This window comes from Protobothrops mucrosquamatus, unplaced genomic scaffold, assembly GCF_001527695.2.
Source record: "Protobothrops mucrosquamatus isolate PMUCROS unplaced genomic scaffold, P.Mucros_1.0 scaffold_225, whole genome shotgun sequence".
Taxonomy (NCBI): domain Eukaryota; kingdom Metazoa; phylum Chordata; class Lepidosauria; order Squamata; family Viperidae; genus Protobothrops; species Protobothrops mucrosquamatus.
In genome coordinates, this window is record NW_015386301.1 from 44277 (window position 1) to 62170 (window position 17894).

The 17894-nt window shown below is 36.9% G+C and overlaps 1 protein-coding gene across 1 annotated transcript in view; it reads left to right on the forward strand.

Annotated features, from left to right (window-relative positions):
* Positions 1–14118, forward strand: part of UHRF2 (ubiquitin like with PHD and ring finger domains 2) — a 56585-nt gene extending 42467 nt beyond the window's left edge. The window contains exons 10-16 of the mRNA XM_015828491.1: positions 2288–2394; positions 2991–3153; positions 6178–6315; positions 7194–7317; positions 9505–9668; positions 9977–10075; positions 13091–14118. Coding sequence (XP_015683977.1) covers positions 2288–2394; positions 2991–3153; positions 6178–6315; positions 7194–7317; positions 9505–9668; positions 9977–10075; positions 13091–13237 — 942 coding nt within the window. The 3' untranslated portion in view covers positions 13238–14118. The remainder of the gene's footprint in view (positions 1–2287; positions 2395–2990; positions 3154–6177; positions 6316–7193; positions 7318–9504; positions 9669–9976; positions 10076–13090) is intronic.
* The last annotated feature ends 3776 nt before the right edge of the window (positions 14119–17894 follow it).

The following is a 17894-nucleotide window of genomic DNA, read 5'->3' on the forward strand; positions in this document are numbered from 1 at the left end:
ATTGATGGGAAAATGAATTCCAGAGTTTATCAAGACATTTTGCAGGAAAACGTACGACCATCTGTCCGCCAACTGAAGCTCCGCAGAGGATGGGTGATGCAACAGGACAATGACCCAAAGCATACAAGTAATTCAACAAAACAATGGCTTCAACAGCACAGAATACGCCTTCTGGAGTGGCCCAGTCAGAGTCCTGACCAAAACCCGATTGAAATGTTGTGGCATGACCTTAAGAGCGATTCACACCAGACATCCCAAGAATATTGCTACACTGAAACAGTTTTGTGAAGAGGAGTGGCCCAAAATTACTCCAGATCGTTGTGCAGGTCTGATCTGCCATAGGAGGGTCAACCAGTTATTAAGTCCAATGGTTCACATACTTTTTCCTCCCTGCACTGTGAATGTTTACATGTTATGTTCAATTAAACCATGGCAACATGTAATGTTTGTGTATTATTATTTTCAGCAGACTGTGTTTTTCTATTGTTGTGACTTAGATGACGTTCAGAGCACATTTTATGGCCAATTCATGCAAAACTCCACGTTATCCCAAGGGGTTCACATACTTTTTCTTGCAACTGTATTTCAGCAGTGCAACCAAAAATATGTTCATATAATTGTATTAGAATACTTACTAGCATTTTGGCTTTCATAAGTTGCTTAGGAAATTTTATAAAATATTTCTATTTATTAGATAATTCCTTAACATGCTTTTATTGTATAAATCCACATTTTTAACTGCTATAGCCTTTGGATGATTTAGTCAATTACTCCTGATAGCATAGAATTGGCGCTAACTGACATGCTTTGATATTTAATTAATACTTCTTTTTATTTGTTATCCATGGTTCATGTTCATATACAAAGTAGCTCAAGAAGATATAATGTACTTATTGTGTTTTGCCCTATTTCCTCAGGCCTACAATTTTGTGATTAATAAAGAGTCTACAAGTAACGTTGTTACAGATTTCTTTTAGTTTATTGGTATCATTTGCTGTTAAATGCTAATTACTTGCTCAAAGAGATAATGTGAAAGTAAACTACATTTTTACTGATGCCAAAAATTAGAATATTTCAGAGGAAAAGAAAGGTGCATAAGCCTTCAGATATTTCTCTTTATTTCCCAAAACAACCACAGAAGAATAGTAGCTCTCAAACAGATTTAATTCATGCTCTGCATCCTTGAACCTGTTAATTTTTAAGTCATGCTAAGTGCCTCATTGAGGTATTTTTTTTGGGGGGGGGAGGTAGTTTACATCTTGTGGAAAGGGTATAGCCAGGGAGAGAAAGGTTAGTAATTTATCATATCTGTGAGGTCAAAATTCACTCAAAGACATTCATCTCATTTGTTTGTTTATTTATTTATTTAAAATTGTTCAAACTCACCCTTCTTTTGAATAGATTTGCTAATAGTAGAATAAGATGTTAATAAAAGTTATTACATCAATATGGATATAATGCAGTACAACTTCAGCAACAATCGTAATAAAACAAAAAAGGCAGACATATACCTACAGATGCACAAAAAACAGAATGGTAGACATTGTTAATGCAAATTGCTAGGAGATATTGAACTAATTTGTTTTAAACAGAGAATATGTAAATATGCTAAAATACATCAAGCACAACCAAAAAAATATTTAGGCACTTTGTAGACATATTCACTATTTTTTATAGTGAGGAAAGGTGCATTCTATTTGTCGGTGCCCTCCCCTGAGTATAATGATATTCTTGGAAATGTTTGCAGGTCTTTTAGTACCACTGAAGTATGAGGATAAAAGGCTTGACCTGTGAGAGACATTACCTATATCTTGGCATGTAGAAATCTGTTATTAGGTCCAGCTCTTTGCCAGTAATTCAGATTTGCTGTATTCACATCTGTCCTGGGTATAGAACAGATATAATGGGAGAGCATGAAATGGGAAGATTTGGGTTGAAAAATCCTTCCATTTTTGCTCAGAATGAGAATGTCATCAGGTCATTAGTATTCTGTTTCCCTCTTGTAGCCCATGTACCATGGCTTGTAAATTTGTCCTAAAAAGTTGCCTATTGAGGTTAACGTTTTTGTGTTTTTACATAGACACATTTGTATGCAAACCACACGTGAACATGACCATACATATCACACCTCCCCAAATATCTGTGGCAGCACCACACAAAGTGTTGGTATAGTTATATATGCAGAGCTGTTATGGCATGGGACTCATTTTCATTTTCTACTTGTATATTTCAGAATATCCGCAATCATAATTTGACATTTTAAAGGATAATTTATCTTCTTATATAGGACCGAGGTGATGAATTTACTTACACTGGGAGTGGTGGAAGAGATCTTTCTGGCAATAAAAGAATTGGGGAACATTCATTTGATCAAACTCTAACCCACATGAACAGGTGCCTTTTAAAAATATTTTCCTATTTAATTTTTTAAGGAGCAAGCATTCATTTTTAAGGAGAAACCGTCCACTTCCAAACAGGTAGTCATCTTAAATCTGTTGTCCCTTATAGGCTGTTAAGGCATCTTAGAGGTCCCCTGGATGCTAGGCAAAGGTGGACTGCAGCTTTTCATACAGAGGAAAAACAATATTTCTGCTTATCACTATGTTGTTGGTGAGAGAATAAAGCAGAACGGATTACAGAGGGTATGGAAAGCTTTAATATTTAGTTTTAATGGCTGAATAAAGTTAGGAGCCCTTCCAATTGTGGAACGCCTGCATCTGCTTTGAGTGTCTGAATGCAGCACTCTACATTTTTGTGGAGGAAGGAAAGGAGGATCTGATCGTTCAGGCTTGAGATGGGCATACTGTTTCTATAGGAACAAACTGTAGTTGACTCAGTGGTGATTTTAGGCTCACCTGCCTGCTGTATGCTCTGATGACTGGAGTATCAAATTGCAGTAGTTTGGCATGTAATGATTATCCCGACTGATGCTCTGATACTTTAAGAAATATTCTGTTATGTTGAAAAACTTAAAAAAAAATATTTTTTAGGGCCCTGGCTCTAAATTGTGATGCTCCATTGGATGACAAAAATGGAGCTGAGTCTAAAAATTGGAGAGCTGGAAAACCAGTTAGAGTTGTTCGCAGTTCAAAAGGTCGAAGGATCAGCAAATATGCTCCAGAGGAAGGCAATAGATATGATGGCATATACAAGGCAAGTATTGTTCTTCTATATTTGTCTTGGAAAATATTATTAACGAAGTACTTTTTTTTTTTTTTAACTGCAAAACATATTGGTCTATACCCCCTCTGAAAATTCTTTCCAAAGCAGAAAAGGTGCATGTGTATAATTTTTTTGTGATTTTTGGATGTTGCTAATGACACATTTCAAGCATTCAGTGACCTTCTGATCTGGCATAGAGACTTTAAAGAAAGCCCTTTGTGCACACAGCTTTCTACTTCATGCAATTTTGGATACAACACTCTAGAAAATATGCTCAGTTAAAATCAGTATTTAATTTATTGTACTATTGTATTGGTTATCTATTATTTCAGCTTTTGCATAATGTATCTGAGGTGATGGAGGGAGAGAAAGAATTGATAATAAGTTTAATATATATTCAGTAATTCTCAATAATAATGTGCATTTTTTTAAAAAAAAAACTGGATTTTTGTTTATAGCATAAGAAATGGACTTTTCAACTGTTGGCATCTCATTGATGATTTATGTTAAAAAGCCCTCTAAACTTCTTCAGCTAACTTTCTCTATTATTTCTCTTAATTTGCAATAAATAAATAAATAAATAAATCTGCCACTACCAGTAAAAATGCCTTTTGATTCTTAGAAAATGTGGGATATATACTTTTTAGAGAAACAGTCTGGTTATCAAAGGTTACTTATTGTGGAAGTCAATATTAAGTTCTTTCTTTACAATACCCATTGCTTAGGATGTCCACTACAACACAATGCAGATGATCAGAAGCAAGATAGATAAATTGAGATCAATACCTCAACTTGTCTTTGTATGTAAGTTGCTTTTCAGATAGCATAAGTTTCTTTCCTAGAACTAATGTATATGTAGAGAGATGTGCTTGGATGAAAAAGATCCAAAATCCACTTCAAGTTGAGATTTAGATCTGGTTTTAACATGACAACTGCCTAGCATTTCCTATGATCTTTGCCAGGAAGGAGATTAGGAAAGTATGTCCCAGTTACGTTTCTGGGATCTTTAACCTACAGCTGTTCATTATGTCTTTCTAGAGACATATTTATTCTGGAGAGCTTTCCTGAGTAAATTGTGGACATTGGTTCCAGGCAAATACTTTATTACTCTTTATTATGTTTTAATTTTAACTTTTGGTTTAAATACAGGACTAAAACTGGCTTGGTGGATTACCTATGCTGGAAAATGTATAGGATGTGTGACCCTGCTAATTTCTCTAGGCTATCTGTTTTACGGTAGTTTCAGATCTTTTGCTGAGGCACTTCTGTTTCACACTAACATATCTATGGCATCCCATGAGACCCCGTCTTGTTCCTCATGCTTTTCAATATCTATTTGAAACAGCTGGAACTTGGGAATGGGATGCTATCAATATGCTAATAACACCAGTTCTACTACTGTTTGCCCTGAAGGAAATAGCTGGTTCTCTTGACAAATGCTGAAGTTTGATAATGGACTAAATGCAGACAAACAAACAAATGAAATCCAGGCTTGTTGGTTGACTTTTGGGTACTTGGATGTTGAAATTTAGCCTGTTGTGGATATACCATGTTTCCCTGAAAATAAGCCCTATCCTGAAAATAAGCCCTAGCTTGATTTTTACGTGTGCGCCTAATATAAGCCCTATCCCCAAAATAAGCCTTAGTTAAGACCCCGCCCACTCCGTCCCACCATCTGGTTGTACGAGGTATGGCGAGGCGCATGGGTAAAAATCAAGCTAAGGTGGGGGGTGGAACTGCCCCATGTGCCCCGCACCTGCTTACCTCAGGCCCCCGCAGCCAGGCCTCCCACGCCCTGGCACCTGCCTTGTGGTGGAGGCAGCAGCAGCCTCGTCCAGCAGGAGTCTGCGTAGCCGCTGATCCACTTCTGGTTGCTGGTGGCCGCTCACGGCAGGAGGCCACATGGCACATCACACCAGTACCACCGCTCATGGCAGGACCCCACATCACCTGCCATGAACGGTGGCACTGGCGCAATGCACCACATGGTGTCCTTCTGCAAGTGGTGGCACTGGCACGATGCTCCATGTGGCATCCTGCCACGAGCAGCCAGAGAAGAAGTCAGGCAGTGACGTGACAGGTGTCGGGGTGTGGGAGGCCTTGCTGCGGCAGTCTTGAGGTAAGTGGGCAACACATTTTGGAGGCAAAAAAAAATAATACAAGACCGTTTCTTATTTTTGGAGAATCACGGTATTGCATCCCTCTCTTCTCCACAAAAATAGAAGATCTCATTGATCAAGATTGCAGCTGTGATAAAGAGCTCATTGCACTGCACTGGCAGAATATCTGGATGATTGCAAATCATTGTTAGCCATTTTTGGGTCATTATGATTTATCCTTAAAAAGCACCTGGAAGTTTTAGTTGGCACAAAATGTGGCATTTGGGCTGCTAACTAATAATAAGATATGGGAATAATATGGTGCTGTTATTAAATATTAGAGTGGGTGGGCTCATATATAAATTTAATAATTAATAAAACTATAATACACAGCTTAGGACCTGACTTCCTTGCCTTTTCTTTAACAAGCCTGTGCAGACATTATGGTCTGCAGAAGAAGCCTTTTTGTGTGTGCCCCCAGACTCAGAAGTTCTTCTGTACCACATTCATATTTTGGAATGCACTCTTTTCTGGCCTCTTACTCTCTATGCCTTAGAAGAACATTCATGATGCAGTTCCAGATTTTTAATACTTGATTATTTCATACTTTAATTTTCTATTTTGCATCCTGCATTTTAATTTTGTTAGCCACCTTGAATGCACAGCTAAGCAAAGAGAAAAATCGCAGATCAGTAAATTCATTCATGCTATAGTGTGTTATTTTAAATAAACTTATTTGTTTTGTCTTTCCTGTGACTTATCATTTTACATGTGCTGGATCTTTTAAAAAAAACTTTTGTACAGTCAACATTTATTTGATCTTCTTAGATTAAACACTTTAGATACAAATGTTTGAATGATTTCTTAAAGCAGCTAGTCTATAGAAGATGCATATAAAAACAACTTTATAATTCAGGTGGTGAAATATTGGCCAGAAATTGGAAAATGTGGATTTTTAGTTTGGCGCTATCTTCTGAGAAGAGATGATGCTGAACCTGCACCTTGGACTACAGAGGGGATTGAACGGTCAAAGAAATTGGGCTTGAGTTTACAGGTTAGAACTTAAAGTTGCCATCATTTTTATATTTTACTAAAACAGATAAGATTGTCAATACTCAGCTGAAGCTCTCTTGGAAGGTTGTCTTCAGATTTATTTTAAAGATGTCAGATGACTTGGATTATATTTTCTTTATAATGCTCAGAAGTCCATACTTTATTTCATGGAGATGAGAAGGTGACAATGTATAGGCTACACATGGACTAGTTCTGTGTTCTGGCCCCATAAATTTTAAATAATGATTGAAATTCAGTAACCAAATGGCTGAATTTTGATAGTATAGTTGAGGACCCTTTTTCATATTTTGGGATGGTTTTTAGATGGGAACAAACAGTTTACATCAAGAAATTCCTGCTCCTTAACTGTATATAAAGTATATAAATCTTTATCCTTAACTGCCATCTCTGGCAATAAATGGCTTTGAAACTGTTGATTATGCTGCCTTAGTTCTTCAGAAAACTCGGAGACTCAGGTGTGACTTAACTATTCTTCAAACACAAATCACTCCCAATATAAAATGCGTTGAAGTAGATAAACCTAAAACAAAAAATCATTTGTTAACATTTGGATTCCTAGATCAATTGATAAAATATAGAAAAATGGAAACAGCCCTTGATTCCTTATCAAAGGAATTTCAGCCAATCTATTTATTAGAAATGAAGACTCAGGATTCATCTTGGGCCATAAGAGAATAATGGCATTTTGTGAATTAGTTAACTCAGACTATAGATATTTTTTTTTTTTTGCTCCCCTTCAAACACTGGAGTTGTCTTTGACATAATGGATCTTACGAACGTACTGCTATTCCAGATGGTCTTGTTTTGATGCAAGCATTGCTGAAAATACTTCTCAGATGTGATGTTCTTCTTTTGTAGTACCCAGAAGGCTATTGGGAAGCAATGGCAAATAAGGAAAAGAAAGATAAAGTAAAAAAGCAGCCTGTGAAACAGGAACCAATGGAACAGAGCAATGGAAATCAGAAAAGACCAATTAATGACGGTATGTCTGGCTACTTAAATCCATCAGTTATCAGATAGAGAAGGTATTTCAATCCATATTGAAACATAATATCTCTGGGACCCCTTAAACATCTAACGAGTCTGTCAGCGTTGAGAAATCTTTCTTGTATTCAGTTGGATCTCTTCTGAGTCATCTTCCACCTACATTTTATCTATTGTTCCATCACTTCTTCATTCCCAACTAGCTGGTGAACTGCAGGGCCGAATGAGTATCTTCAGAGAGAAGACATTTAGGAGTCTTTATGTCAGCCAGTGGACAGGGCATTGACAGAAGTATCATGCTAGGTATGCGCTCTCATCCATATATCTTAGCCATTAGACTTACCTTAAGTTTCAGTCACTTTCTCAAGAAATGATGTTCCATTTCATCCAAGGACCCATAGCACTAAGGTTTGTATAAATGAGAGCTTTTGAATTTTTGTGTGTGGGGATGATGTTTTTGTAAAGTTTGGGTGATTTTAAGTTATTGGAAATAGAATAAATAAGGGTTCTTTAAGCTGAATTTTTTTCAGCATAATTTTTGAGTGTTAAAACTAAATGAAGGTTTACATATCTGTAATAGTAATAATTTATTAAATTTATATGTTACCCAATTTCCAGAAACTATGGGCAGTTTACAAATTGTTAAAAAAAATTAAAACAAGTAACAATTAAAAAAAACATAACAAAGGAACAGAGAAAACAAATCCAGATAGGAACAAGGAAAATGAGGAAAAGGATGTCCGTCATTCTTGCCAAAGGCCTGCCACAGGGCCATGTGTTTAGATCGCTTCAAAATGTTTGTCGTTGTTTATTACCAAAAATGTGAGACCAAGAAATTATCCTTTAGTTTTCTGTCTTTTCTGACAGAATTTGACGGTGCAATTTTGGGGACTTTCTAAAAGCTGTTAGTTATAGGTTACTATTGGTCATTAGTATGTAGATCAACAAAGGAAGAGGGAACTTAAGATTTTTCTATGATATATTAGAAACTTGGAGAGGGAAGGGAAGATGTAAGGGGGGAAAAATGAAAGGTTGGGATTGATACTTGGCATTTGAAAGTTTTGGAGGACATTGACAAGACAGAAGGGAGGTCAATAAGAAATAGGTGAATAACAAAAAAGGAAGTCAAATTATGAAGCCTCTCTTTATAGAGATCGATCACATTTCAAAATAATTCTTGTACTTAATGTACAGTGTTGAGAATCTTAAGCTATTCATATTCTAAAATGCACCTATAATATCCTTCCAGTTTAGCATTACTATTTCCAGCAGTTATAGATATATCATTGTTACTCAGATATATTTGTTTTCAACCTTTCTTTTGGAATGTTGGTCTGTTTTGGTACAAGGTTTGCTGACAAGGAACTTAGATAGCCATGTTGATATGCTAAATGTTCAGCATTTTGAACTTCAAAGAGATGGAAGAGAATTAAACCCTTTATAAATAATGGTTTCAAATGAAAATAGAATAATTAGGAATCAAGTTTCAGCCAAAGTGAGTAGTTCTAGATTGCATCAAATCCTGGTAAATGAAAAAGATAAGATATTAGAGATCATGGATCTGCTATTCTAAGAAGGGCTAAATTTATTACTCCAATTTCAGAGGTATAATTTGGCTAGAAAAAGGTCAAATACATATTCTTTTGAGATGAGGACAATGCTGTCTTAACACTGGAAAAAAGTTTGCTTGTAGCTTGCTAATAGTTACCATATGCAGGGTTCTCGCCCACCCACCACTTCCACAGCCCAGTTCTAATTGGGCTGTGGCCCAGCACTGGGCTACAGACCGGGGGTTGGGGACCCCTGTTTTAAGGTACTCTGTGGAGCATAATCATTCTTCACTGGACTGTTTGCAATTCCCTGTATGATTTTTCTTCTACTTCTACAAACCTTAAAATTCCCACAGAGATGCTAGGGCTTCCTGGTACAGTAATTACACGAACTGACACATTTTAAGAATGAGTTTATTTTCAATATTTAAGATTTGAATCAAATATCATACTGTTTACTTGCAGTGAGCTACTTGAAATTTATCTCTCATAAAAAAAGGAAATCTCTATTTTTTCTGTGAAAGTATCTTTAAAAGAAAGGTAAATTTAATCTGGTAAATTTAATCAATAAGCCTGTTCCTGCAGGAAGAAGTCAGTGTAAATTTATAATTGTGGTTTGATAACATTTTTTCCAGACAATATAAAGCAACCTACAAATACAGCCAAAACAATGAAGATGAGTGATGGAGGGAAGGGAGAAGCTTTTCAGCTAACACAGCAACAACAATGGTTGATACAGGAAGACTCTCCAAACCAGAAACTTTGGGATGAAGTTCTTAAATTTCTTAAAGAAGGACCAGTAGGTTTTTTAGTTTAACCAATGTTCTGTACTGTTTCCTTTTAATGTTATATCACCAGATTTTCACTGGAAAATCCTGCAACGTTTTAGAAAGTTCCCCACCATCCAGAATGCATAAGGAGCTGCAGAGAGTGAAAACACAATTTGGCTAATATGTAGTATATTTATTAAAATAGAAAGCGTATTTCAAATACTATACTCCAGGCCCCAAAAGAAGTCCAGGTTATTATAGAAACAATATTATTTTATGAAGAGGTTGTGAGCACTTCAGCATTTGACTTAATTATTTTTCCATTATCCTGTCCTAGAATTTTTTGAAGAAACTGGAACAATCCTTTATGTGTGTTTGCTGCCAGGAGCTCGTTTATCAGCCGGTGACCACAGAGTGCCTGCACAATGTCTGTAAAGTAAGTGTCTCGTGGATCATTTTCACATAGTTCTACTGTAACTTTTAAAAGCAAATAAACTAAGATTTTAAAGGAGAAAGAAAATTCTAAGTGAGTAGTTACTTCAAGTTAATGAACATTCTTACTTAGGTCAAACAGTAAGATTATGCATATACAGTATTGATCAGATATATCTGTGACCTGGTTTATTTCAATAAGTTTCATAGTGTAGCTGTGCTAGCCTATTGCAGCAAACAAAACAATGAAGAATCTTGTGGCACAGTACAATCTAACATTGAATTGTAATGTAAGATTCTTTTGGACAAGACAGTCTCATCAGACCTTATGCTATAACGAACTGAGTAATTTTTAAGTGTTAAAAATAACAGTTTCAGGTTTTTTAGTAAGTCTTCAATGTTTTTATATAGTTCCCAAAACAGAAAATAATTCAGGCATGATTTTAGATTATAATTACATTTATGAAATCATCTGTTGACTGTTTTAATGAAAACAGAATATATACTTTCTACATACTTTTGAAGATGGTATTAACTTCTATATGTTAAATGCTTTCAATTCCTGAATTGAGATTAATTACTTCTCTGATATTAACATTTGTGTGTAATCTTGTGTCAAAATTTGTGCTGAATTATTATATACCTGAAAGTATAAAATTCTTTTGAGCCTCTACAAGATGCATATCCCATCATTTCTGGTAATTTCCAGAAGATTATTCACCTTACATTATTTTTACAATTCATGTTGATTCATAGAGTGGGTATGAACATTGGGTTCAGCTATTTGTTTATTTTAAAGCACCATCTAATACCAAATAATTTAGGGCAACTTACACTGTAAAAGCAAGAATAATAAATTGAGAAACAGATCATATCCAGAAGAGAACTGAAACGAAAGCAAAAGAGCAAAAACATAATCTATAGGTAACTGTGCTTGGAAAGCATTAAGCATAGAAACTTGTAGTCCAACATATTTGTAGGGTATCAGGTTGTAAACACTGGTTGAAATTATAGTTTTCTGTTGTGTCTTGGTCTTAATTATTTGAAATTATATCCGTTCACTAGTGGAGGAGATGTGCTGGTGGACTGAATTTCCCTCGCCTTTCCCCAGAGAGATAGGGGTCCATTCAGAACATCCAGAGGTTAGAGAGAAAACAAGAGTGAGGCAAACTTCTGTACAGGTAGTCCTCGACTTACAACCACAATTGATCCCAAAATTTCTGTTGAGACATTTGTTAAGTTTGTTTTGTCCCATTTTACAACCTTTCTAGCCACAGTTGTTAAGTGAATCGCTGCAGTTGTTAAGTTAGTTACATGGCTGTTAAGTGAATCTAGCTTCTCCATTGACTTTGCTTGTCAGAAGGTTACAAAAGCTGATCAATGACCCCAGGACACTGCAACCGTCATAAATATGAGTTAGTTGCCAAGTGCCTGGATTTTGATCATGTGACCTTGGGGATGTTGCAATGGTCATAACTCATTTTTTTCAGTGCTGTTATAGCTTTGAACAGTCACTGAATGAACTGTTGTAAGTTGAAGACTATCTGTGTTCTCACATTCTGCCCTATTGTCCTGTTTATATTACTAGACACCATGATTTATTCAGAACTGCTGGACAGGAAGGCTGTTTCTCCTTTTCATACACTTTGAAATAGAGAGTGGATGATAAAAGCACAAAACATTCTGTAAATTTGTTTATATATAAGAAAACAATTTCTTGTAAGGTCTAGCCTAACCCACCTGTAACTGATTCAGCATCTACTTTAATACTAATGTACTGGAAAGAGGACCTTTGCCCCACACATGTGGGATTTCAACTCCCCTTAATGAAGAAGGCTGGGAATTGCATGTCAACATGTGAAGTGGGCATAAATATAAATATATATCTCTTCAAATTTGGAATTATAACTTCTGATATTATAGCAGTATAATAATGTTGGGGTATCTTTTTGCAGGAAGTATGACAGTATGCTTTGCTTCATGGNTAAATACATTGTGACCCCGGGACTTTGGTCAAGCTGTCCTGGGTAGGCTGTTAGTCTTGCTGAGTAAAACCTGGGAAACCATGGTTATTCCAGGTTTCAGGCAAGGTAATTCTGGTGAGCTTTTATAGGAAGAGTGGGCACCTAGTCTTTCTTTTTCCGTCCTCTTTCACTGTGTGTCTGGTTTACTCACCCTTCCTGTTCCCTCCTTAAGTTACCTTCCCTTAGATCTGTCACCATTTCCTTGCCATTCTTAAATTCGAGTGCAGCAAATCCACCTGGCCCAGTCTTGCCCAATCTTCTTCACCGTCCTTTCCTTTACCACATATTGCCCACCATTGTCTCTTTGACCTTCCATTTTTCCCACTGCCCAGCTGACCAAACCCACATTCTGGGTCTAGACCAGTGGTGGCAAACCTATGGCACGCGTGCCAGAGGCGGCACTCAGAGCCCTCTCTGTGGGCACGTGCACCATGCCCCGGAGATGGCAACCGTCCCTTTTCAACCAGCCTCCCGTTAACTCGCCAAGGTCCCATGTGGCCGGATGCATCCCAGCACCCATGCACTCGCTGGCCTCTGTATGTGTGGGCCGATGGTGTCAGGCAGCAGCCGCCCCAGCCCCTGCCTCGCCTTGCCCTGCGACAATGGCACCCCTGCCCTGCCTCGCCTTGCCTCACCCCACTGACGAGCCTCCTTCCCACCGCCCCAACCCTGCCCCCACATGCATCCCTCCCCACAAGCAACATTGAGGTGATCACGCCCACCTTGGCCACACCTACCCAGTCTGCCATGACCACCCACAGTCACGCCCACCCAGTGGGCCACACCCACCTGGCACCCGGTGACAAATAAGTGGGTTTGGGGTTGCAGTTTGGGCACTCGGTCTCTAAAAGGTTCGCCATCACTGGTCTAGACACAGCCTGGCCAGAACTGTTTCAAGCACAGAATATTTTTCATCTGAATGTTGCTTAATCTCTAAGTAATGTATCTATCTTGTGACCTGGATTTTAACATTTGTATGTTTCCCATGACTTTAGAGCTGTTTACAGCGCTCTTTCAGAGCTGAAGTCTTCACCTGTCCTGCTTGCCGACATGACCTTGGAAAGGGCTACATCATGGTTCCCAACAAGATACTGCAGACACTACTTGACCAGTTCTTCCCTGGTTATAGCAAAGGTCGATGATATGTATTTGTAACCTTCTTCTCCAAATGACTGAATAAACTAAAAGAACAAAACATCTAGGAAAACAGTGGACCAGCCAGCTTGAGGGAATTCATATTTACTATCACATTGTGAAGTCGCTAATTCAACCCTCTTTCCCATTTAGCAATCTGTTGTGTAGTAAGAACTTCAAATTCCCAGCTTCCTTTCCACAAAGGTAGTTTTGAACAGATGAGCATTAGTTTGTATGCAGGAATAAACGCTTTCTTGGCTCTGGCCACGGTAGTAGCAGGTCTTCAGTTGTTTTTGTAACTACCTCAGTTGGAGAAAACAAATTGGGGGAAGTTTAACAACACATCCAGTGAAGTTTAGCTACACACTGCCTCCTGAACATTAGTTTTGCCTGGTCCATGCAATTTGATTTTGCAACAAGAAAACAGCACGTAAGAAGCCAGTTTTATTGAGAACATCAAATGCTGTGGTGTGCATAATTCTTTATTGTGTTTTCTCTCCTGCTGTCTTTCTTACTCCTTTTGCAACAACAAGCTTTTAGTCTATTTTTGTGAGCGTTATTGTGCTCTCGTATCTTCTGCAAGTTGACTACTAAGGACTGAGAATATGAATGCATTGTTGCTGTTGATGTAAAGTGATTTGTGTTTTTTGCACTTAAAGAGGGTGTTCAAGACACTCTAATTGTGTAAAAACTATTTCATATAAAACAAGCCACTTTTGTATTAGGTAAAATTGTTTGCTTTTAGTAGGTCTTGTATTAGTGGCAATACATCTTATACAGCATTGAAAGCAGTGCAAGCTTGGAGAGAGCTCAAATTGCTTCATATTGTGATCTGAAATTTTATATACAGTATATTCCCCACCCCTGAATATACTTATTAAATATTTTATGATTCATGAGGTGTTGATTGTTTGCATTTTACACCCATAACATGATAGCAAGTAATTTCCTAAAATAGTGTTTTTATATATTACATAAAATTCCATTTGAAATTTTGATAAATGGGATTAGTAAACCTGAAATTTACATTGGTCCGTTGGGCATTTGCCTTGCAGAGTTATATATTTTAAAATGCATTTTTATAAGACTTTCATTTCATATCAGCTTTTGATTATAGAAAGTAAATACTGCTATCAGAACAGATACGTTTGAGTACTTACTTACTATTTTAATATATGCATAGTTGTTTGAGCATTGCTTGAATTGGGAAGCTGGTGTTATCCCTGTATTATAAATTGAGACCGAAGCTTTTTGATTTCAAGTCTGTTTTAGGTATGGTACTGAACATTGGATTAGCATTATTTAACTGGTTTCAGTTTACATTCCAATCTTTTTCCTTTAGCAGAAAGAAATTAAAATTAAAATAGGATAGTTTAAAAAAAGAGTGTTGAATTCACATGTAACAATGCTGGGATGTTTAACTTAACAGGTTAAAGCCATAGTGACCTACTTTACATGTAACACTTAAGTAAAACAAATCATTATGGATGAACTGGGACAGTATCTCAACTCAGGTTGGTTTATATTATACTTAAATCAGCCAGGATAACAAAACTATAATTAAACATGACTTATTTGAATTACCCACAAATTGAATGAACCAGAATTTTTAAGCTGTGATAGTAAAAGGTATCTAGTTAGATAAAAATTGAAAGCGGAACTTTCCTGTTTTTCCCTCAGATACACAAATATTGATTTGGCTATGTCAGCCAATGGCCTTTTTAGTCATAAGAGTTTATGAATTTGCAGCTAGAGCAAGATAAGAAAGCAAAGTTTCATAAATGGTTTTAGCTTTTCTGCAATAGCAGTCTCCAGAGTGATGAGACAGCTGTGAGAATAAAAGCTTCTTTTGGGCTTTCAGTCATGGCTAGTGAGTATATCTTCAGCCTAGATAAAGTGTTAACTATCTTTTCATGCCTCAGAAACCTCTAGTCTGCCTATATTGGATGCCCCATTTCTAATGCCATTTTAACCTCAGTGATGAATAAAATTGGGAGAACCAATTATCCAACTTTTATCTAGAAAACCAGTTGCAAACTGATCAAGAATCTTTGCTTATTTTGTAAAGATAGTTAATATTAATCACAAGCTGATTGAAACCCAAGTCACATATTAGCATGGCTTATACATGAACTTATGCCCTGTACATATATTAAAACTGTAAGTTAGCATTGTGCATAGGCCAGACAACAATTAATTTTAATACTGAGGCAGGAGATGAAAATATTCAGTGGCCAACTTCTGGCATCATGCTAAATAATGATTTTTTTGAACAAGCTATAGTATTCTGGTTCACCTAAACCGTAAACCAAGAATCAACAATTTTGCACAATGGCCCAAGTATTACCCTGCCTCCTATCACAAAATTAAAAACTGCCAAATTTTCTGGAATTTGGATAACTTACTTTGCGTGGCTGGAAATTTGTGAACCTCTGGGTGAATTAAATGTTGGGATTTTCATGAACATTTCAGAATTTTAAAAATGCTGAAATGAAATAATTTTGGGGGGAGGGCAATTGCCCTTTTCTGCTCCCTGTCATAAGTCATGGCCTAGGAGGCACAGTGACCAACTAGCTTTGTGTACCACACTAAGCATAAAAGAAAACACAACTTCTTTTTGGCTTATGCAAGACCTCACCATGTCCATTTCAGAATGTACAGAGCTACTTTGGTCTAGTGATTAAGGCACTAGGCTAGAAACCTGAAAACTGAGTTTTAGTTCCACTTTAGGCATCAAAGCTGGTTGGGTGACTTTGGGCCAGTCTCACAGGGTTGTGGCGAAAATAAGAGGAGAAAGTGTTTGCCCCCCTGGAGTTATTTTTAAAAATAAAGGCGGGATAAAAAAATAAAATATGTTTGCTAAGCTAGCTATCCGGTGCTAAAGTTAGCTAAAAAAAATAACCAACTGGTACTGCTAATAAAAAGTTGATCATTTCTCTGATACATTGGAACAGTTGGCTCTCTTACAGAGTAATTCCCTTTGAGTCACAAGGAGTTTATCCCAAGTTCATTTGCTGTAAAATTACAACCTCAGGGTCTACTGGAGCATTAAATGAAGACTTTCCCCCCATAAATAATTTGTTGCTTGGATTATCATATGTAGGAAGCACTTTATCACTCATTTCCTATTCCTGCAAGCTTCTCTGAAACCAGAGTTGGTAAGCCTCACATTAAATGGGGTGTTTTGTGGTTCTTTTTAAGCAGTTCTTGAAGCAGTTTTCATAGCGGTCAGCTTGCCATCAATGTCTTCAAATTGGATTTCTCTTTTGACAGTTGTGGGCATCTCTTTGTTCAATGTGAGATAGCTTTTAAAAGTTCTGTGCTTTTGATGTGTGCTGTAAAGGATGTACTCTCATCCTTTAATTTCAAATAATAAATTCAGATTGTTGCACTTGCATTTAATTGCTGTAGCATATTGTAATTGATTGAACTCATAACTACTGTGACAGCACTGTTTTCCAACAGTCCCATATCAGACCACATTACACCAAGGTTTATAGGAGGTCATATTCTGAGAAGTGTGTCTGACCCGTGTGTGTGTGTGTATGTATTTGTGGCTTTTGTTGATTATGCCTTAAGTCAGTCTACAGAATGGTGACCAAGAAATTGGGAATTAGCTATAGGCTACAGTTCTTGCACTGAATGTGTTAAGTCAGTTTTACAGAAAATGGCTGACTGATTAAGTAATATTCAGCAAAGATTAACCTAAAAGGGAACAGGGTTTTCTCATTTGCCAAACCATGTGCCCTTTAAATATGTGTATTAGAACAAAATGTATTAGAAATCTTAATGCTGGCAATCCTGCAGGCAACCTTTTGTTCTCACAAGTGTAATCATTAGAGCCCTAGCAAAGCCTCTCAAAGTGCCTCACTTAGGGCAGAGGTGTGTGAGATCACAAATGCTGCTGAGCAAGCGTCTCATGCCTACTTGGCTCACGTTAATGTCCATATTTTGAAGAAAGTGACCTGTTTTTTTGCTAATCGGATTGAAATCAAACTTCAAAAACTGAAGTCAACTAGTTTTAATTGGAACATTAACAAGAGACAATTTAAAAAATATCAGTTCTAGGACATACAATTATAAACAACAAAGATCCATTGCCATAATCTAACAGAGTGTGGTACATATTATTATTATTTTTTTACAAAGCCACCTGCATTCGACCGTATCAAACTGTTAATGGTTGTCCATGACTTCATTCATACAAAATGAATAGTAACTCCATTCTACCTCAGCTCAAAACCAAGGGAAATACATTATAAAACTATGTCCTTAAAATAAAAAAGGGGGTTAATTCTGTATCACAGAGCATTTGGACGAGCAGGTGCATAGTCATGACACTGTTTAAACAGAGTATTGCTTTTGTTCATATAGTTCAATGCTTATTATTAAATCACAGAAAAGCAGCCCTGATAGAAAAGAGGGGCTTAATCAAGGCCACTTCAGCATGGATTGACACGGGAACTGAGGCACTGTATCAAATCAATTGCCGCTTAATAAAAGTATTTACAAATAGCTGCACAGAAATTTAATTAACAGCGTGGAGTTTTCAAAAATATACATTGTATATAAAATGTGCTAACTGGGCTGAAGATTTCGCCTGTCTTCACAGAGTGCTACAAATACAGCAAGAAAAATTAATGCCCAGTGATCTGAAAAGGGGGG